This window comes from Microcaecilia unicolor, chromosome 11 (genome assembly GCF_901765095.1).
Source record: "Microcaecilia unicolor chromosome 11, aMicUni1.1, whole genome shotgun sequence".
NCBI classification, from domain to species: domain Eukaryota; kingdom Metazoa; phylum Chordata; class Amphibia; order Gymnophiona; family Siphonopidae; genus Microcaecilia; species Microcaecilia unicolor.
The window spans coordinates 111,591,769-111,614,876 of NC_044041.1; the positions used below are offsets into that span (position 1 = coordinate 111,591,769).

Below are 23,108 nucleotides of genomic sequence, written 5' to 3' on the forward strand. Positions count from 1 at the left end.
CCCATCAGTGAGAACAAGCAGCCTGCTTGTCCTTGGAGAAAAACGTCTACCTGTTGAGGTAGATGCTGAAGGCGCCCGGTGGGAGAGTTTGTCGAAGGCGGTGTCCCGCTGGTGGAACTGCTCTACTACCTGTTCGACCTTCTCGCCAAAAATGTTATGCCCCCCCCCCCCCCCGGCAAGGGGCATCCGCTATCCGCTGCTGGACTCTATTTTCCAGGTCAGACACGCAACCATGAGAGTCTGCGCATCACTATACCCTGAGCAGTGGCTCTGGATGCAACATCAAAAGTGTCGTAAGCACCTCTGGACAGGAATTTGCGACACACCTTCAGCTGCCTGACCACCTCCTGAAAAGGCTTGGGATGCTCCGACGGGAGCTTATCGACTAAGTCCGTCAGCTGCTGCACATTGTTCCGCAAGTGGATGCTCATGTAGAGCTGGTAACATTGGATCTTGGACACGAGCATAGCAGAATGGTAGGCCTTCCTCCCAAAAGAGTCCAGAGTCCCGCCTCGGGGGCGCCGAGGCGTACTCTCTAGTACTCTTGACTTTCTTGAGAGCCAGATCCACAACACCAGAGTCATGAGGCAATTGGGTCTTCATCAACTCTGGGTCCCCATGGATCAGATACTGGGACTCAATCTTTTTGGGAATGTGGGGATTACTTAAGGGTTTCGTCCAGTTCGCCATCAATGTCTGCTTCAGGACATTATGAAGGGGAACAGTGGACAACTCCTTAGGTGGTGAAGGATAGTCCAGGACCTCAAACATCTCAGCCCTGGGCTCATCCTCAGTAACCACTGGGAAGGGAATGGCCGTAGACATTTCCCGGACAAATGACGAGAAAGACAGACTCTCAGGGGGAGAAAGCTTTCTCTCTGGTGAAGGAGTGGGATCAGAAGGAAGACTGCAAGACTCCTCGTCAGAGAAATATCTTGGGTCTTCCTCTTGCTCCCACGAGGCCTCACCCTCGGTATCGGACACAAGTTCACGAACTTCAGTCCGAAGCCGAGCCCGTCTCGACGCCGAAGCACTAGGTCCTCGATGGTGGTGCCGAGAAGAAGACTCCCGCGCAGCCGGCGACAAAGCTCCCTCCAGCGACGTCGGCGGGGAGTCAACTTGGTTGGCCACAGATGCCGATGCCACAAGCGGTACCAGCGTCGCAGACAGCACCACAGGCGGAGAGCCAGCCGCCACCTCTCTCGATGGTACCGGCGGCGCAAGCACCCCCGGTACCGGAGCAGATGAACGCAGCAGCCTTTCCAGGATACCTGGAAGAATGGCCTCAAGGCGCTCATCCAGAGTGGCTGTCGAGGAAGGCAGTGGGGCCGGTACTGGCGACGATGTCAGAACCTGTCTGGAGCGTGGAGACGGTACCGGGCTGTCCGGAGCAGAGCGCATCGACACCTCTTCTATAGAGGGTGAGCGGTCCTCTCGGCGTCAACGCTTCTCGGGTGCCGACTCCTTCGGCGCCCCGGCGCTCTCGGTACCGTGACGGAAAGGTGACCAATGCCGATGCTTCTTCGCCTTCACTCGAAGCACGGTACCGAAGAGGAGGACGTGGAATCTACACGTCTCCTCGGGGCCAGGTCCGAAAGATGTCTGTCCCGGGGGGCCTGCACCACAGGAGCCCTCGAGGCAGGTGGAGACCCACTCGATGGCTCACTGCTACCAGCCTGGGACTTCTGGTCAGCCATCACCTGCACTCCGGACGTCGATGCACCCTCCGATGCCAACATCGATACCGTCAATGACCTCGGTACCGCTGGCTCTGTCGACGTCGAAGGATCAGACCTGGCTCCAAACAACAAGTTTCACTGAGCCGATCTCGTCGCCTGGGTCCTCTTTTTGAGCTGAAGACACACCGTGCAGGCGTTGGGACAATGACCCACTCCCAAGCACTGAAGACACGAGACGTGTCTGTCAGTCAGCGAGATGGTCCGGTTGCACCACGTGCACTTCTTGAAGCCACTGGCAGGCTTCGAGGACATGGGCAGAAAAATCGCGCCAGAGAGATCAAAGTACATGATGATGCCGAAAAGGTACCAAAAAGGGGAAAAACCCATACGGGCGGCCAAAATGGCCGTTCACGAAAAAGAAAGGAAACTTACGGGTAAAGTTAGAAATACAGGGACTTTTTTTTTTTTTAAAACAATAAAGAAGACGAAGACAACTTCATAAAACTACGCGAAAAGCGGCAAACGAACGCAGCGAGGGCCTTTCTGAGACACAGACTGACCGTAAACAGCCATCTTGAGCCACGGAAAAAGAAAGACTGAGGGACACGCTCGCGCTACGGGCGGGAAGATGGTCGCGCATGTGCACGCGAGGGCTAGCAAAACTTGTTGCTAGGAAGATCTTCTGATCCTGAGGCTGCCGTCGGACGTCACCCAGTAGTGACAACAAGCAGCCTGCTTGTCCTCGGAGAATACTGGGAATACTGAGTCTAGAGCTAGGTGGCTAGGGCTCTTATTGGCTCTCTAGAATCAGAGTTCTCAGTCTCCACCTGCTGGAAGGAGTGCATAACCCATCAGTCAATTCCTGGACCAGTCCGGAGGGATGCTAAGGAAAGATCTCTCTTAAGTGTGTTACTCAGGAGTCGCATTTTATGGGTTTTGCCAGGGGTGACCCAAGGCAAATTGCTGTCTGAGGCAAGGCTAAGTTGCCGCCGCTCCCATCAGGCTATGGTCTGGCATCTCCCCCTTCCTTCCTCCACCCCATTCCCTGAGTTTACCTTCTTTGTCCATTTTTCCAAAAGTTGACAGTGGCAGGGATTTTCATGCGCTGCCCTGCTGCCGGCACTGGCCTCTTCTCTACTGTGCCCGCCTCTGAGGAAACAGGAATTTACAACAGAGAGATGGGCCACAGTAAAGAGAAGAGGCCAGTGCCAGCGGCAGGGCAGCATATAGAAATCGCTGCTGACACCACCTTTTGGAAAATGGACAAAGAAGGTAAACTCAGGGAAGGGGGTGGAGGAAGGAAAGGGAAGATTCCGCTCCAGGAAGAGTACTGCCTAATGGTAGATCCACCACTGAGTTTTGCAACTGTTAATAAGCCAAAATAAAGTGAGTTTTTAAAAAAACATATCCTTGTAGAATAAAAATTAGTATTTAAAATATACATGTGTAAGCCTAAAATCTTTTGGTGGTCCTTGGAGCTTTCTTCTGTCCACTTTGCAGCCCTTTACATGAAAAAGGTTACAGACCACTGCCCTAGAGGACCAGCTTTGTGCAAAATTTGGTTTGGCAAAATCAAATTGTTTCAAAAATATATATGAATGGACTTACCATCCCACTGCCACAAACTAACAATGGACTAACCAAAATTTAATTTTGTCTAATTAAAGTTTCTGAAACCCTATGTCTGGGAATCAAGTACTATTAAAGTTAGCCTAGTGGTTTTCAAGCTGCCTATGGTAAGTTGAATTTGTCCCTCATGTATTATTTGTAGTATTTATACCCCGCTCTTTCCCACTCGATAGCAGGTTCAGTGCGGCTTACAAAGTATGACACAAGTTATCACAAGATAATACAAAGTATGGTACCAAGTATCATTAAGATATACAGTTATATAGAGTAAGAACAATTGTAAGAGATGTGGGGAAAGGATTGGAGTATGGGTGGTTCTTGTGGTGTGGATTAGGATCGAGAATTAAGTAGGGTCATTTGGGTAGGCTTGTTTGAAGAGGTAAGTCTTCAGCAGCTTGCGGAAGGGTAGGTGTTCGTTGGTTTTTCTGATGTGTCGAGGTATGGCGCTCCAGAGTTGGCTACCTATAACGGAGAAGTTGGATGCGTAGTAGGTTTTGTATTTGAGGTCTTTGCAGTTGGGGAGATGAAGATTGTGATACGTTTGAGAAGATCTGGACCCGTTCCTGGCTGGAAGATCGATCAAGTTGGACAAGTAGCTTGGAGATTCGCCATTGAGGATCTTGTGGATCATTGTGTGGACTTTTGAAGTTTATTCGTTCTTTGATAGGGAGCCAGTGAAGTTTTTCACGAAGTGGTGTTGTGCTTTCAAATCGTGACTTGCCAAATATGAGTCTAGCTGCTGTGTTTTGGGCGGTTTGTAGTTTTTTTATGGTTTGGGTTTTGCAACCGATGAAGATGCTGTTGCAGTAGTCGGCATGGGTGAGTACTGTGGATTGTACTAGATTGCGGAAAGTATTCTGTGGGAGGAATGGTTTTACTCTTTTCAATACCCACATCATGTTGAACAACTTTATGGGGAAACGTAACACGGTTTCCCCCTCACCTACTCATAAACCTCTAAATCATTTGTTAAGTTTGTAAAATACAAAGGTCAAATGTTCGCCAAAGATCTAACTCTACACAAAAAGGATAGTTTTATAAACATTTTTGGATGTTAAAAGGGTTTTTATAAAATTATTCCATGGGTTATGTACAGTGCCAAGGTGTACATGACTAGCATATAGGTATATTCTGGAGTACCATAGAGATGGGGACCAAAGCAGAGAAGGAACCCCTGAAGTGGTCTAATATGGAATCAGACCCCTGGGGGAATGTCCAAGAGAGAGACCCATGTGCCCATAACTTGAACCTATTCCCATATCCTGGACCTGGTAGGGAAAGTAGAACCTGACTTGAGTTGGCACCTCTTGCTATGGGGCAAAAGGAACAAAGAACTTCCCAAGACTATATGGAACATCACTCCTCGATAAGCCAAGATTTGTGCTGTAAACAACTGACTCTTGGTGACATTGATTATCAATCCTAAAGACTGAAGAAGGGTAGGTATCTTGGATGAAATTTGCAAACTCTCTTGATAGAGAGAGCCACAAATCAGCCAGTCATGAGGTATGGATGAACCCGCAATCCAACCTCGTGAAGGAAAGCTGCCACTACCACCACATGGCCTTGAAAAAAATGTCTTTGGTAATGTGGAAAGGCTGAATGACGGTCATAAATCGCTAAGGTCCCTCTGTGGAAAGGAGCACTGGGAATATGAAAGTACGTTTCCTAGAGGTCCAGGGAGGCTAGAAACTCTCCCCACCAGACTGAACTATTACACACTGCAAGGTTCCCATTGTGAAAAGTTGAACCGTAAACACCCTAGACTCTTATGACATTCAAGCTCAGCTGGAAGGAAGCTCCCTGGTTGGAACTACAAAGCAAAGGGAACTTCCCATTCCCCCAATTGCAACTGGGGACAGACTCGATTGTGCCTAAAGGCAGAAACATTGGCAAGGTGGCAAGAACTGCCTGATATTAGCATTTGAGCTTCAATGTAGGCTTCACAAAAAATCTGTAGTGAAGTCCAGGTTGAAACCGTGTGATAGAAAAACTAAGACACATTGAGCTGAGGCAATCTTGGTCACTCCTCCTGAAACCCGTAGAGGAGAACTGCCTGAGGAGTGAACTGAGACTCCATCATTGGGAGATGCAGCAGGCGTAGGTAGACCTGGAGTTGAAACAGAGTTCATTCTACCAGCAGTCAGGTGGCTTGTCTTAGTGGAAGCGGAAACCCTGAAAGTGGTTTTCCTGGCCCCACGAAACATATGACAAAACACTTGTCCACTAGCAATCTCCGAGACTTGAGAGTCCCTCAGGTCTTTACCCAACTGCCCTAGATCTTCTCCAGTCCCAATATTACTTCCAAAAGGCAGGTTGCCAAATGTGACTTGGAAGCCACATCAGTGGTCTGATGCCTAAGCCAGTGCTAACTTCTTGCAGAGAGGGTCAAGAATTGGCTGGTGTGACTGTGCACTAGAACTGCTGCACATTGGAGCTAACAAGTGGGCTGAGAACAAGAACCAGATGGTATAGCAGAATATGGCTGTTGCACCACTACGCACTACAGATAGCAAACTGCAGCGGGTCGTGAAGCAGTACTTCTAGAGCTCTGAGCTCACTCACAGCTGGTTGCAACAACTATTAAGCTACCTCTACACTGAAGTAGTTCCTGGCCCACTCACTCCACATGAAATCTAGGTGCCCCATACCATGAAAAGATGCCAAAAATGCCACAGAAGCAATTAGAGGTGCCAGGTACGCTGCAGATATTGGGGTAGCTGGGGCTAGTATGCAAAGGTGTGGCCAGTACAGTGTAAAAAAAAAAGAGAGAGGAGGGCAATCTTTAGTACAGTAGTGTAGTGATAACTGTTCCAGTCATGCAAGAACTGCTTGGCCAGGCAAGCAGTAAGAAACAATGAAATAAAATATGCCCCATTGGAAACACAGGTTTGTCCACAGTTTCTAATAGTGTGGATAAACCAGCCTTGAACTTGTAACCTTCAGGCAGAAAGGCCAGCCACCTTCCTGAATAAAACTAATTTGATGTAAACAGTGCACTGCACACAGAGCAAGTGTAACCAGAGCAGCGCAGACAGTGCAGGATTACCATGGAGACAGAGAGAAACCTGAGAGGAGTGCACTAGCTTAAAATGTAACATTTCTCACAGAAATAAAGCCTAGTTAACTAAACCCCATCTCACTGTACTGCCATGCTCTGAGAAACGGAAAGAGGGAAAGAGTGAAAAACCTAGAGTAGGATCCCTAATCCTCATCCCTTTCTCCCCTCCATTAATGATGTACACACACACCCTGAACCTCCTTAAGGAGGGTCCAGAAATATTCTTAGTGCAACTATAAGAGGGTACACCCAAACCATAAATCACCAAGCGAGGCACAGGCATGTCCACCAGAAGACTTTCAGATAGTCGGTACTTTCCAAGCTGCCGCTTAAGGCTCTTGCTGCCACAGAACAGCCGCATGGGTCTACTGGTCCTCCGACCTCACCACTGGGACACTGCAGGAGCCCAGAGGACTCCCACAGGAGTCTGCAAACTGTCCCAGGCCTCCTTCTCAGAAGCCCTTAAATACCAAATATGAAGAAACTGGGAGCGAACCACTCCAGTTCCCCAGTCACATCTTCTGAAAAGCCTGCATATAAAGCTGCCAGAACCACAGGCGAATCAGGCCCCAAAGGAGTGCCGGCACTTCAGCCTTGCCATGTGGCACGGTAGGAAAGATGGCGCATGCCCAAGAAAACAGCTGCCCTGCGCCCACCAAAATGAGCCGAGAAGGAGCACAACGCTTCACGGAGACCAGCTGTACAGTGGAGCTCTGGAACAGGAAACAGTAGCATCCCAGCGGATCCCACACCGGGAGCCGCTTTTGCTCTCACCCACTGGCGGGCAGGGTAATGACTACTCACCCCCTCAGGAATCTCTGTCACATGCCAAGTCAGTCTTCACACCCTTCAGCTAGTACTGCAAACCGGCATCAGCTTGCTGCGCTGAATTAATCAGTCTGACTTGTTTCTTTTCTTTTTTTTAACAGTGCTCAAACGGCATCTTTTTTTTTAAGGCAGGAGAGGATGCCAGAGTGAAAGAAACCTCAGACTCTTTTTAAAGTCAGGAGAGTGAGAACCACAAACCCCGGTCAGGCAGAGAGGAGGGGACGATGGGGGAGGGACCTGTCACCACCAGGTGTGCACCCAAGTCCAAGGACCAGGACACCTCAGAAACCAGAAACTCAACTAGACCCAGGGGACCAGACCAGGAGCTGCACGGTTATGACCATCCACCTGCTAGATAGAGAGAATACTGAAGTTAAGTGGCTGCATATGACCACATATAGTAAAACCTCTGAAGTTCTCTCTATCTCCACCTGCTGGTACAGGGACATAACCCACAAGTCTTTGGATTGATCTCTGGGATGCTATGGAAAGGGACATTCTTGCCCTCTCAACCTAGATGGCCTATCATAAAATTAACCCAAACTGTGATTCAGCTCAACCTAGCCATTAAGAACTTGAGTGTATGTGTCTCACAACCTTTCAAGACCATGTGAAAAGCCTCTGATCTTTATGAAATCAATGCTAAATAACAAAATTAATCTGCAGTGGCTCCTGCATGTCACGACTCTTGTATCTTACTCTATTAATATGTAGAAAATTCCCCTTTTCTCAGACACCCACCTATGCAGCAACAGTACTTCAGGGTCTTAGGTGCTTACCGTAATCCTAAACCAGGGCCTCAGTGGGTCTACGTTGACACCGGCTCTATCTGGATGCCCAGGGTCTCGCCTCACTATGAACGGCATATTTGAGGTGCCACCTCTGCCTCGGTCATGCCAGTTCTCACCTCGTCGCCTGCGCCTATCATAGGGTGTGCTGAAAAACATAAGAGATGACAATAGTAAGGAAGACCATATGCTGAGGAACAGGAAACATAAAAGGTTTGTCGTGGAGTGTCATAAAAACCATGCACTCACTATCTGCCTTTTGGGGTATCTTGGGTTTCACTCATTGATACATCACCATCATCATCTTCCAGTCGAGAGCGAGGGTTCAGCCCGCCCCCGCCCCTACGGAATCTGTGGTTCATCTCACTATACATCCTTGCACGGAAGGGGCCACGGCCCTTCTTTTTCTTCGCAGAAAAGCCTCCACCAACACGATCGTCATGTTCTAAACAAAAGCAAGCAAGAATTATCCACTTAGGGAGAGATGGTGAGGGGTGAATATATGGTCAGCTGCATAGATTTTGTTTTATTGTTTTCTTTTTTCATTTTTATAAACTTACACATTACATTAGGGTTTATATCCCACTAACACCTGTTGAGTTCTAAGCAGTTTACAAGCATCTTAGGGTTTTATCAGAACATTCCTCTAAGAGTTACAGTTGATTGCTTGGGGGGGGGGGGGGGGGGTAGATGGGATTCTAGTTATAGTATATGTTTCTTAAATGGAAAAATTAATTCTTACCTGATAATTTTCTTTCCATTAGTCCCAACAGATCAATCCAGAGACTTGTGGGTTGTGTCCCCTACCAGCAGGTGGAGATAGAGAAAACCTCCGAGGTTTGCTGTATGTGGACCTGTGCAGCCAAGTAAACCTCAGTATGAACGATACCAAAGCAGAGGAATGGAAACAATAGAAAACACTCCTGACATTGTCAGAATAAATGCCCAACATACTTCCACTACTTCCAAATGTATTTGTTTTTATTATTTAATCAAACAAAAGAAAATTCAGAAAATGAAGATACATACCTGTAGCAGGTATTCTCCGAGGACAGCAGGCTGAATGTTCTCACTGATGGGTGATGTCCACGGCAGCCCCGAGATCGGAAATCTTCCTAGCAACAAAAGTTTGCTAGAGCCTTCAACCGCGCGCACAGCGCATGCACAGCCATCAGTTTCCCGCCTGTCACGCGAGATCCCGTAGTTTGATAACAAAGCAAAGAAGGAAAAAACCAACTCCAAAGGGGAGGCGGGTGGGTATGTGAGAACAATCAGCCTGCTGTCCTCGGAGAATACCTGCTACAGGTATGTATCTTCATTTTCTCCGAGGACAAGCAGGCTGCTTGTTCTCACTGATGGGGTATCCCCCAGGCTCACTCAAAACAACAAAGAAAGGTCAATTGGGCCTCGTAACGGCAAGGACATAACAAGGATTGACCTATGAAAAAACATCTAACTGAGAGTGCAGCCTGGAACAGAACAAAAATGGGCCTAGGGGGGTGGAGTTGAATTCTAAACCCCGAACAGATTCTGCAGCACCGACTGCCCAAACCGACTGTCGTGTCGGGTATCCTGCTGGAGGCAATAGTGAGATGTGAATGTGTGGACTGATGACCACATCGCAGCCTTGCAAATCTCTTCTATAGTGGCTGACTTCAAGTGGGCCACTGACGCTGCCATGGCTCGAACACTATGAGCTGTGACATGACCCTCTAGAGTCAGCCCAGCTTGGGCGTAAGTGAAGGAAATGCAATCTGCTAGCCAATTGGAAATGGTGCGTTTCCCGACAGCAACTCCCCTTCTGTTGGGGTCAAAAGAAACAAACATTTGGGCGGACTGTCTAAAGGGGCTTGTCCGCTCCACATAGAAGGCCAATGCTCTCTTTAAGTCCAATGTATGCAACTGACGTTCAGCAGGGCGGGTATGAGGATGGGGAAAGAATGTTGGCAAGACAATTGACTGATCAGATGGAACGCCGACACCACCTTCGGCAAGAACTTAGGGTGAGTGCGGAGGACTACTCTGTTATGATGAAATTTAGTATAAGGAGCATGGGCTACCAAGGCTTGAAGTTCACTGACTCTACGAGCTGAAGTAACAGCCACCAAGAAAATGACCTTCCAGGTAAAATACTTCAGATGGCAGAAATTCAGTGGCTCAAAAAGAGGCTTCATCAGCTGGGTGAGAACGACGTTGAGATCCCATGACACTGGCGGAGGTTTGACAGGGGGCTTTGACAAAAGCAAACCTCTCATGAAGCGAACAACTAAAGGCTGTCCAGAGATAGGCTTACCCTCTACACGTTGATGATAAGCACTAATTGCACTAAGGTGAACTCTTACGGAGTTGGTCTTCAGACCAGACTCTGATAAATGTAGAAGGTATTCAAGCAGGGTCTGTGTAGGACAAAAGCGAGGATCTAGGGCCTTGCTGTCACACCAGACGGCAAACCTCCTCCATTTGAAAAAGTAACTCTTCTTAGTGAATGGAGGAGTGGCCTAGTGGTTAGGGTGGTGGACTTTGGTCTTGGGGAACTGAGTTCAATTCCCACTTCAGGCACTGGCAGCTCCTTGTCACTCTGGGCAAGTCACTTAACCCTCCATTGCCCCATGTAAGCCGCATTGAGCCTGCCATGAAAGTGCCGTGTTCCCAGACGGAATCGAAGATACTGCCTGTGAGCTGGCAGTATTGGGATGTGCTTATAAGCATCCTTTAAGTCCAGAGAGCATAGCCAGTCGTTTTTCTGAATCATGGGAAGAAGGGTGCCCAGGGAAACCATCCTGAACTTCTCTCGGACCAGATATTTGTTCAGGCCCCTTAGGTCTAGGATGGGACGCATCCCCCCTGTTTTCTTTTGCACAAGGAAGTACCTAGAATAGAATCCCAGCCCTTCTTGCCCTGGTGGAACGGGCTCGACCGCACTGGCACTGAGAAGGGCGGAGAGTTCCTCTGCAAGTACCTGCCTGTGCTGGAAGCTGAAGGACTGAGCTCCCGGTGGGCAATTTGGAGGTTTAGAGACCAAATTGAGGGAGTATCCTAACCGGACTATTTGGAGAACCCACCGATTGGAGGTTATGAGAGGCCACCTTTGGTGAAAAAATTTTAACCTCTCCCCCCCCCACCCACCGGCAGATCGTCCGGCACAGACACTTTTATCTCGGCTATGCTCAACTGGAGCCAGTCAAAAGCCCACCCCTTGCTTTTGCTGGTGAGCTGCGGGGGGCCTGTCTGGGCGCACGTTGTTGACGTGAACGAGCGTGCTGGGGTTGAGCCTGAGAAGGCTGTCGAGAAGGTGGATTGTACCTACACCTATTGTAAGCATAGGGAGCAGTCCGCCTTAACCAGAAAAAAACGTCTACCTGATGAGGTAAATGCTGAAGGTGCCCGGTGGGAGAGATTGTCCATAGCGGTTTCTCGCTGGTGGAGCTGTTCGACCACCTGCTCGACTTTCTCACCAAAAATATTATCCCCCCAGCAAGGGACATCCGCCAGCCGCTGCTGGACTCTATTGTCCAGGTCAGAGGCACGCAGCCATGAGAGTCTGCGCATCACTATACCCTGAGCAGCGGCTCTGGATGCAACATCAAAAGAGTCGTAAGCACCCCTGGACTGGAATTTACGACACGCCTTCAGCTGCCTCACCACCTCCTGAAAAGGCCTGGCGTGCTCCGGAGGGAGCTTATCCACCAAGTCCGCCAGTTGCTTAACATTGTTCCGCATGTGGATGCTCGTGTAGAGCTGGTACGACTGAATCTTGGACACGAGCATGGAGGACTGATAGGCCTTCCTCCCAAAAGAGTCCAGAGTTCTAGATTGTTGTCTTGGAGGCGCCAAGGCAAATCCCTAGAACTCTTGGCTCTTTTGAGAGCAGAATCCACAACCATAGAGTCATGAGGTAACTGTGACTTCATCAACTCAGGCTCCCCATGGATTCGATACTGGGACTCAGCTTTTTTGGGAATGGTGGGATTAGATAGTGGTTTCGTCCAATTCTTCAGCAATGTCTGCTTAAGGACATTATGCAGAGGAACAGTGGACGACTCCTTAGGTGGTGAAGGATAGTCAAGGACCTCGAACATCTCAGCCCTGGGCTCATCCTCAGATACCACCGGGAAGGGAATAGTCACAGACAATTCCCGTACAAAGGAGGAGAAAGAAAGACTCTCCGGGGGAGAAAGCGTCCTTTCAGGCGAAAGTGTGGGATCAGAAGGAAGATCACAAGACTCCTCAGAAAAGAAATATCTGGGATCCTCCTCTTCTCCCCACAAGGCCTCTTCCTCGGTGTCAGACAAGAGTTCACGAACTGCAGTCCGAAACTGAGCCCGTCTCGACTCGGAGGAACCATGTCCTCGATGACGACATTGAGAAGTCGACTCCCGTGCCGGCGGCGATGAAGCTCCCTCCATCGATGTCGACGGGGAGTCGACCTGGGTGGCAGCCAAGGCCGATGCCACAAGCAGTATCGGCGTCGGGGACCGCACCTCAGGCACAGAGCCAGCTGCCACTTCCATCAACGGTACCGAGGGCGCAAGCACTCCCGGTACCGGAACAGACTGACGCAGCAGCCCCTCCAGGAGACCTGGAAAAATGGCTCGGAGGCGCTTGTCCAGAGTGTCTGCAGAAAAAGGCTGTGGGGCCGGTGCAGGAGCCAGAAGCAGAACCTGTGCAGAGCAGGGAGGCGGTACCGGACTGTCCGTAGACTGACGCACCGACACCTCTTGGATGGAGAGTGAGCGGTCCTCCTGGCTTCGACGCTTCTCGGGTGCCAAATCCCTCGACGCCCCGGAGCTCCCGGTACCGTGTATGGAAGGAGATCGATGCCGATGCCTCTTAGCCTTCGCTCGATGCACGGCATCGGTACTCCTCAGTACACACGAGGAGGACATGAAATCCACACGCCTCCTCGGGGTCAGGTCCAACATCAGTCGGTGCTGGTGGGCCTTCCCAGCAGAAGCCTTCGAGACGGGTGAAGACCCATTTGAAGGCTCACTGCTCCCAGCGTGTGGTGGTCTCTGGACAGGTAGTACCTGCTCTCCCGATGTCGATGCCATCTCCAGTGCTGATGCCGACGAACTCGGTACCGCTGTCGACGTTGACGCCGAAGTGCCGGGCAAAGCTCCAAACAGACATTCCCGCAGAGCTTTTCTCGACGCCTGTGTCCACTGTTTAAGGCTAAGACAACTTACACGCATCTGGGCGATGGTCGGGCCTAAGGCACTGGATACACCATGAATGGGGATCGATACCTGAGATTGCCCGGCTGCACCGACCGCACTTCTTGAAGCCGCTGGGAATCCTCGATGTCATGGACGGAAAAATAGCGGTGGCGAAGTCAAAGTTCTTGATGGTGCCAAGAAAAAAAGGGCACAAAAGGGAGAAACGCGGACGCGCAGCCCAAAAGGGGCCGCAATGGCAGCGAAACAAAACTTAAAGAGGGCTAACTCTAGACTGTAAGGGAACTTATATTAAAAAAAAAAAGTAAGGCACACAAGGAGTACGAAAAAGAAAAGAAGAAAAACATCGCAAATCACGTGAAAAAACAACGAAGGCTTTCTCTCAGGAGCAGAGAGATGGAAACAACCGCTCCCTACCATGGAAAGAGAAAAAACTACAAGACTCTCGCGTGACGGGTGGAAAGCTGATGGCCGCGCCCGCACGCAGTTGAAAGCTCTAGCAAACTTTTATTGCTAGGAAGATTTCCGATCTCGGGGCTGCCATGGACGTCACCCATCAGTGAGAACAAGCAGCCTGCTTGTCCTCGGAGAAAAATGAAACCCAAAAAAACAAAACCGCAGACAGTAAATCCAGGGGGGGGGGGGGGGGGGGGGGACTCTGGATTGATCTGTTGGGACTAATGGAAAGAAAATTATCAAGAATTAATTTTTCCTTCCATAGCGTCCCACAGATCAAGCCAGAGACTTGTGGGATGTACCCAAGCAGTCCTCAAGTAGGGCAGGACACCCTCAACCTGGCAGAAATCACCGACGAGCCAAACACCGTATCCTGCCGAGCTGCCACAACCACCCGATAATGACCAGTGAACATATGGACCGAAGCCCATGTAGCGGCTCTGTAGATATCTTCCAGAGAAAACAAACAGGACTCTGCATAGGAGGAAGCCTGAGCTCATGTAGAATAAGCACGAATTTGCACAGGGGCTTGCTTGCCCAATGCCACATAGGCCGAAGTAATGGCCTCCCGTACCCAACGGGCTATGGTGGCCTTGGACGCAATATGACCCTTCTTACTGCCTCCAGAAAGACGAAATTCAGTCATCACCTCCAAATACCCAAGAGCCCGTCTCACGTCAAGGCAGCGAAGAGCCCGGAATTGCTCTGGGTAATCTTCCTGGTGAAAAGTCAGCAAATGTAGAGACTGCCCCAAATGGAAACGAGAAACCACCTTGGGCAAAAATGAAGGAACTGTCCTAATCGATACCCCCGCCTCCGTAAAACGCAGGAAGGGGTCTTTGCGAGAAAGAGCCTGCAACTCTGAAATTCTCCGAGCCGAAGTAATAGCTACTAGGAAAATCGCCTTCAAGGTAAGATCCTTAATCGTAACCCCCGATAAGGGTTCGAAAGGAGGACGCTGAAGCGCTTTGAGAACCAGATTAAGGTTTCAGGATGGCAGAACTGGAACGTGCGGAGGACGCAACCGATTTACACCCGTCAAAAAACGAACCACATCTGGGTGGGAGGTGATCGACGCCCCCTGAAGCCGGCCTCTAAAGCATGCCAGAGCCGCCACCTGCACCTTAAGAGAACTCATAAGTACATAAGCATCGCCATGCTGGGACAGACCAAGGGTCCATCGAGCCCAGCACCCTGTCACCGAGAGTTATTTCTGTACACCCTCCTGAAGAAACGCGAGGATAACCGATACCGAAGCAACTGATGACCCCAAACTCGCACACCACGAATTGAAGGTACGCCACACCCTAGCATAAGCTATCGAGGTGGATCTTTTCCGAGCCTGAAGCATCGTAGCGATAACCGCGACCGGATACCCTTTCCTTCTCAACTTTGTCCTTTCAAGGGCCAGGCCGTAAGACCAAAGGGGGAGGGATCCTCCATCATGACTGGTCCCTGCAGGAAGAGACCGTCCTGCGCCTGGAGCCGGAGAAGACGATCGAACAGGAGCGTGACCATATCCGCTTACCATCTGTTCTAGGTCTGTCCCAAACAAAAGCTTTCCCCTAAAAGGAAGCCTTGCCAGCCGTGACTTAGCGGCCACATCTGCAGCCCAATGTCGCAACCACAGCCAGTGACGCACAGTGACCGCTAGGGAAACCTCCTTTGCTGAAGCCCTCAAGATCATAAAGAAGATCCGCAAGGAAGGCTAAACCGGACTCTAAGGCTAGCAAAACAGCCACAAGGTCCTCCGGACAGGAGGCTTTCTGTACCCACGATAAGCATGCCCGCGCCGCATAGGAACCAAAAACTGAAGCTTGCAGGGAAAGGGCCACCACTTCAGCTTCAAGCAAGTCTCCAACTTACGATACTGAGGGTCCTTGAGCGCAGTGCCACCTTCCACAGGGAGAGTGGTTTTCTTAGTGACCCCACTACATGAGCCGCCGTCAAGAGAGAGAGAAGAGTCTCTGCCCGGCGGATCAGGGCCGCCTCGCGCGCTAGTGGTGCACTCCTGGTGACACCCCCCCCCCCCCCCACCAGATTCTTTTGAATGAACCACCAGTGCATGATTGCATGCAGACGGGTCAACCACTGTGATTAATGAATCTACCGTAGGAACCTTCAGCGAGTCTAAGTCAGCAGCAGGCAGCGCGTAAAGATGAGACATAGCTCTAGCAACCTTAAGCCCACTGTCTGAGGTATCCCACTGCGCCGAAAAGCGAATGATATATACCTGTAGCAGGTGTTCTCCGAGGACAGCAGGCTGATTGTTCTCACGACTAGGTAGACGCCCATGGCAGCACCCACGAACCGGAAGAAAAGTCTCGCGGGAGGTAGCATAGGCGGGGCATGCTCACCGCGCAATCCGCGGCCGTCTTCCCGCCCGTGCGCGACCGCTCCCGCTCAGTTAAATGACAAGCAAAGGAATGAGAAAAATGCAACTCCAAAGGGGAGGAGGGAGGGTAGGTGAGAACAATCAGCCTGCTGTCCTCGGAGAACACCTGCTACAGGTATGTATCATTCGCTTTCTCCGAGGACAAGCAGGCTGCTTGTTCTCACGACTGGGCTCCCAGGCTCACTCAAAACAAGAACCCAGGTCAATTGGGCCTTGCAACGGCGAGGACATAACAGAAATTGACCTACGAAGAACAACTAACTGGGAGTGCAGCCTGGAACAGAATAAAACCGGGTCCAGGAGGGTAGAGTTGGATTTAAACCCCAAACAGATTCTGCAGCACCAACTGCCCGAACCGACTGTTGCGTCGGGTATCCTGCTGGAGGCAGTAATGTGATGTGAATGTGTGGACTGATGACCACGTCGCAGCTTTGCAAATCTCTTCAATAGTGGCTGACTTCAAGTGGGCCACTGACGCCGCCATGGCTCTAACACTATGAGCTGTGGCATGACCCTCAAGAGCCAGCCCAGCCCGGGCGTAAGTGAAGGAAATGCAATCTGCTAGCCAACTGGAGATGGTGCGTTTCCCGACAGTGACCCCCTTCCTATTGGGGTCGAAAGAAACAAACAATTGGGCGGACTGTCTGTGGGGCTGTGTCCGCTCCAGGTAGAAGGCCAATGCTCTTTTGCAGTCCAATGTGTGCAACTGACGTTCAGCAGGGCGGGTATGAGGGCGGGGAAAGAATGCTGGCAAGACAATTGACTGGTTAAGATGGAATTCCGACACCACCTTTGGCAGGAACTTAGGGTGAGTGCAGAGAACTACTCTGTTGTGATGAAATTTAGTATAAGGAGCATGAGCTACCAGGGCTTGAAGTTCACTGACCCTACGAGCTGAAGTAACTGCCACCAAGAAAATGACCTTCCAGGTCAAGTACTTCAGATGGCAGGAGTTCAGTGGCTCAAAAGGAGGTTTCATCAGCTGGGTGAGGACGACGATGAGATCCCATTACACAGTAGGAGGCTTGACAGGGGGCTTTGACAAAAGCAAACCTCTCATGAATCGAACAACTAAAGGCTGTCCAGAGATGGGCTTACCCGCTACACGATGATGGTAAGAACTAATTCCACTAAGGTGATTCCTTACTGAGTTGGTCTTGAGACCAGACTCCGATAAGCGTAGAAGGTATTCAAGCAGGGTCCGTGCAGGACAAGAGCGAGGTTCTAGGACCTTGCCCTCACACCAGACAGCAAACCTCCTCCACTTAAAAAAGTAACTCTTCTTAGTGGAATGCTTCCTGGAAGCAAGCAAGATGCGAGAGACACCCTCAGAAAGACCCAAGGAAGCAAAATCTACGCCCTCAACATCCAAGACGTGAGAGCCAGAGACTGAAGGTTGGGGTGCAGAAGCGTTCCCTCGTTCTGCGAGATGAGGGTTGGAAAACACTGCAATCTCTACTGTTCTTCGGAGGATAACTCCAGAAGAAGAGGGAACCAGATCTGACGGGAACAAAAGGGCGTGATCAGAATCATGGTGCCGCGGTCTTGCTTGAGCTTCAGTAAGGTCTTCCCCACCAAAGGTATGGGAGGATACGCATACAGGAGGCCCTCCCCCAATGTAGGAGAGAGGCATCTGACGCTAGTCTGCCGTGTGCCTGTAGTCTGGAACAGAACTGAGGCAGCTTGTGATTGGTCTGGGAGGTGAAAAGGTCCACCGAGGGAGTGCCCCACTCTCGGAAGATCTTGCGTACCACCCTGAAATAGAGTGACCACTCGTGCGGTTGCATGAGTCTGCTCAGCCTGTCGGCCAGACTGTTGTTTACGCCTGCCAGGTACGTGGCTTGGAGAAGGATGCCGTGCTGGTGTGCCCAGCGCCACATCCCGATGGCCTTCTGACACAGGGGGCGAGATCCGGTGCCCCCCTGCTTGTTGATGTAGTACAATGCAACCTGGTTGTCTGTCCGGATTTGGATAACAAAAGGTTCTGAGCCCTCGCCTCGGGAAGATAGGCCTGAGCCATCTGTGAACTCAGCAGGGCTCCTATGAATTCGAGAGATTGGACTGGCTGGAGATGGGACTTCGGGTAATTTATTACAAACCCCAGCAACTCCAGAAGTTGAATAGTGCACTGCATGGACCGAAGAGCTCCTGGCTCCGAGGTGCTCTTCACCAGCCAATCGTCGAGATATGGGAACACATGTACCCCCAGCTTGCGAAGGTACGCTGCAACCACTACAAGGCACTTCGTGAATACCCGTGGTGCAGAGGCGAGCCCAAAGGGCAGCACACAATACTGGAAGTGCCGTGTTCCCAGACGGAATCGGAGATACTGTCTGTGAGCTGGCAGTATCGGGATGTGAGTATAAGCATCCTTTAAATCCAGGGAGCATAGCCAGTCGTCTTTCTGAATCAGGGGAAGAAGGGTGTCCAAGGAAAGCATCCCAAACTTTTCTCAAACCAGATATTTGTTCAGGCCTCTCAGGTCTAGGATGGGGCGCATCCCCCGTTTTCTTTTCCACAAGGAAGTACCTGGAATAGAATCCCTGCCCCTCCTGCCCAGGTAGCACGGGCTCGACCGCATTGGCGCTGAGAAGGGCGGAGAGTTCCTCTGCAAGTACCTGCCTGTGGTGGGAGCTGGAGGATTGAGCTCCCGGTGGGCAATTTGGCGGAGTGGAGATCAAATTCAGGGTGTAACCGCACCGCACTATTTGGAGAACCCACTAGTCGGAGGTTATGAGAGGCCACCTTTGGTGAAAAACTTTCAACCTCCACCCGACTGGTAGGCCGTCTGGCACGAGCACGTTTATGGCAGCTATGCTCCCGTGGATTCAGTCAAAAGCCCGTCCCCTGCTTTTGCTGTGGAGCTGCAGGGGTCTGCTTGGTCGCACGCTGTTGACGGGAACGAGCGCGCTGGGACTGGCCCTGTGCCTCAGAAGGCCTTCGGGCAGGCTGGTTGTACCTACGCTTGCTGTAGGTATAGGGTGCAGACCGCCAGGCCCAGGAAAAACGTCCACCTATAGAGGTGGATGCTGAAGGCGCCGGGTGGGAGAGATTGTCGAGCGCGGTTTCCCGCTGGTGCAGTTGCTCAACCAACTGCTTGACCTTCTCGCCGAAAATATTATCCCCCGGCAAGGGACATCCGCCAGGCACTGCTGCTTCCGGTTGTCCAGGTCAGAGGCACGCAGCCAGGAGAGCCTGCACATCACTATACCCTGGGCAGCAGCTCTGGATGCTACATCACAAGTGTCATAAATACCCCTAGACAGGAATTTGCGACACGCCTTCAGCTGCCTGACCACCTCCTGAAAAGGCCTGGCCTGCTCCGGCGGGAGCTTGTCAACCAGGTCTGCCAGTTGCCGCACATTGTTCCGCATGTGGATGCTCGTGTAGAGCTGGTACGACTGAATCTTGGACACGAGCATGGAGGACTGATAGGCCTTCCTCCCAAAAGAGTCCAGAGGGCGCCGAGGCGGTATCCTTCAAACTCTTGGCCCTCTTGAGAGCAGAGTCCACGACCGCTGAGTCATGTGGCAACTGAGGCTGCATCAACTCTATACTGGGACTCTGCTTTCTTGGGGATGGTGGGATTAGATAGGGGCTTCAACCAGTTCCGAAGCAACGTCTCCTTCAGGACATTGTGCAACGGTACCGTGGAAGACTCTCTAGGTGGTGATGGATAGTCGAGGACCTCGAGCATCTCAGCCCTCGGCTCATCCATGGTAACCACTGGGAAGGGAATGCTCACAGACATTTCCCGGACAAAGGAGGCAAAGGAGAGGCTCTCTGGAGGCGACAGCTTCCTCTCCAGTGAAGGCGTGGGGTCGGAGGGAAGTCCAGCAGACTCCTCGGAGAAGAAATATCTGGGATCCTCCTCCTCCCCCCACGAGGCCTCCTCCTCGGTGTTGGACATAAGCTCTCTGATCTCAGTCCACAACCAGGCCCGTCTCGACCCCCGAGGAACCACGTCCTCAGCGATGGTGCCGAGAGGTGGACTCCCGCGCCGGCGGGGACGAAGCTCCCTCCATCGACGTCGACGTGGATTTCACCTGAGTGGCCGTCGAGACCGTGTCGCATCACAGGGCCAGAGCCAGCTGGCGCTTCCAACAACGGCACCGCGGGCGCAAGCACCTCCGGTGCCGGTAGGGCCTGGCGCATCAGCCCCTCCAGGATACCTGGCAGGATGGCTCGGAGATACTCGTCCAGGGCCGCTGTCGAAAGAGGCTAGGGAGTCGGTGCTCGATGCTGTCCGGGTCCAGGAGACGGTACCGGGGTACCCGACGACCTGCGCATGGACACCTCTTCAAAAGAAGGGGAGCGCTCCTCCCGGCATTGGTGCTTTTTAGGGACCGAGTCTCTCGACATCCCTGAGCTGCCAGTCCCATGCGCCATGGGCGACCGATGATGGTGCTTCTTTGCAAGCTTCTTCCGATGTCCGTCATAGGCGCTCCGCGGCATGGACGAAGAAAAGGTGGAGTCCCCGCGCCCCCTGGGGGTCGGATCCGACAGGGTTCAGTCCCGATGGCCCTGGGCGGCGGGACCAGCCGAGGAGGGTTGCCCACTTGGTCGTTCGCCGCCGCCATCGCTGGCAGGTCGTTGAGCCAAGGGAACCTGTGCTCCTGGGGTCGATGCCATAGTCGGCGCCGAAGTCGTCGACACCGGTACCGATGCCGAAGATCCCGCTGTCGACACCGATGCCGACGTCGAAGGGCCGGCGCAAGTTCCAAAAAGATGGTCCCGAAGAACTTGCCTCGCCACCTGCATCCGCTTTTTCAAGCCGAGACACAAGGTGCACGCTTTGGAATTATGCTCCGGCCCAAGGCACTGGAGGCACCAAGCGTGAGTATCGGACTGCGAGATTTGCCGGCCGCACCGACAACACTTTTTAAATCCGCTCGGGACCTTCGAGGACATCGACGGAAAAATCGTGTCGGCGAGGTCAAAACCATCGATGGTGGCGGTAAAAAGGCCACAACAAAAAGAAAACAAGGTCGCGACGACGGCGAAAATAAAAAGGAGAAACACTCGACGGAAGGGAGACTTTTCTACAACTTTTTTTTTTTACACGACGAAAAAACAGTCAAGCGAACACGCGTATAGAGAAAGAAATAGCGGACAAGGCCGCGAAACGGTTTTCCCGGGGCTGACAAGGAGAGGGACGAAACTGCTTCTCTCTCCAGAACGGAAAAACAGAAACTGAGCGGGAACGGTCGCGCACGGGCGGGAAGACGGCCGCGCATGCACGGTGGGCGTGCCCCGCATGCGCTACCTCCCGCGAGACTTTTCTTCCGGTTCCTGGGGGCTGCCGTGGACGTCTACCCAGTCGTGAGAACAAGCAGCCTGCTTGTCCTTGGAGAATAAGGATTTTCATAGCCTCATGCACATGAAAGGAACGAGGTGGGCATTTGGTGCCAGACATAATAGAGGGCACTGGACCTGTTCCCCCTGACGATTCAGGGGTGAAATGTCCAAAACCTCAAAAACCCTAATAATCAGGGAGGGAAGCTCTTCCCTGCGAAAAAGGTGGGCAGCTGTCGGGTCATCCCCCTCCTCAGAAGGCAGGGTGACCTCATCTGCCAAATCCAATGATTCTGAGAGAGAGCCCGGAGACAAAACCGGGCCATCTGTGTCAGATAGCTCCTCGGGATCCAAAATGTCCACCCGGGGACATTTTTGGCAGGAAAGACTGAGAACCTACAGCAACCGAAGTTTGCTGAGGAAGAGACGGGGCTGTCTGAAGAGAAGCTCCTGACTTCTTCAGAAGTAAGGCATTGTGCATTAATAAAACAAAATCCAGGGAAAACGGAACTGAAAGGGACTCCCCCTGCTCCCTCTAAATTGCTTTCCTCCATCGGAGCCTGTGCACAGAAGCGCGCTGTGCCTCCTGTCTGTCCACCGCCATGTGCGGAGCTGGTCGCGCCTGAGAGGAAAAAATGGCGCCCGCCGACGCGCACTGCACTAACTGCCCCGAAGAAACCGCCAAAACTATCTCCTGCACTTCCGACTCACTGGACGCCTGAGAGGAACCCTCGTCGCGCTGAATACCCGCTGTGGGCCAACGGCGGCACGACTCCCACTACCCCGACGCTACTCTCTGGCCCACACACCGGGAGCAGCGCTTAGCCGCCTCAGAAGGCACTGACATGCTCCACAAACGCCTGCCCCTCAAACAGACTCAGCAGCCCGTCTAGCTCCTCTGTATGATTAAACAAAAACAAAGTCTCTTAAAGAGATGCTTAACTTTTTTTTTTCTCAGAGAGAAAGGCAACACCTGATCAGGCCCACAGCCCTGGGCGACGGAGGAAAAGTAGGGGGAGACCGGGAGGGACCTGGCACCACCAGGTGTACACCAGAAGCTACAAACAGCCACTCAACCCCGGACTGAGCTAAACTAGGCCCAACGACACCAATAGCAAAATCAAACCAGAGCTGCACAGAGATGTCCCTCCACCTGCTAGATAGAGAGAATACTGAGGTTTATTTTATTTATTATCTCACTAGTAAAACAGGCCCATTTCTGACACAAATGAAACGGGCACTAGCAAGGTTTTCCTCGGAGTGTGTATGTTTGAAAGACAGAGAGAGTGTGTGTGTGAGTGAGAGACAGAGTTATGTGTGTGTCAGAGAGAGAGAGAGAGAGAGAAAGTGTTTGTGTGAGAGAGAGAGCGCTAGAGTGTGTGTGAGAGAGTGTATGTGAGAGACAGAGAGTGTGTGTGTGTGTGTGGGGCTCCGAGTTCCATGACCCCCTCCTTCCCTCTCCTCCCCTCCGAGTTCCTGGTCCCACTCCCTCTCCTCCCCAGCATGTTCCATGCCCCCTTTTCCTCGGAGTGTGTATGTTTGACAGAGAGTGTGTGAGTGAGAGATGGAGTATGTATGTGAGACAGAATGAGTGAGAGACAGACAGACAAGAGTGTGTGTGTGTCAGAGAGAGAGTGTGTGAGAGACAGAGTGTGTGTGTGAGTCTGTGTGTGAAAGAGAGTGTATATGAGAGAGAGTGAGTGAGTGAGTGAGTGTGTGTGTGTGAGAAAGTGAAGCCTTCAAGCCTTGACGCATTCGTGCGCTCTGTAAGGCTCCATCTCCTCAATTGACGACATGTAGTTC

At 51.6% G+C, this 23,108-nt stretch overlaps 1 protein-coding gene across 1 annotated transcript in view; it reads right to left on the reverse strand.

The window, feature by feature from the left end:
- NXF1 (nuclear RNA export factor 1) overlaps positions 1-23,108 on the reverse strand; it is a 220,298-nt gene that overhangs the window by 165,410 nt on the left and 31,780 nt on the right. Inside the window, exons 2-3 of the mRNA XM_030217477.1 lie at positions 8,235-8,430; positions 7,977-8,133 (exon numbers count right to left, since the gene is read on the reverse strand). Coding sequence (XP_030073337.1) covers positions 7,977-8,133; positions 8,235-8,359 — 282 coding nt within the window. The 5' untranslated portion in view covers positions 8,360-8,430. The remainder of the gene's footprint in view (positions 1-7,976; positions 8,134-8,234; positions 8,431-23,108) is intronic.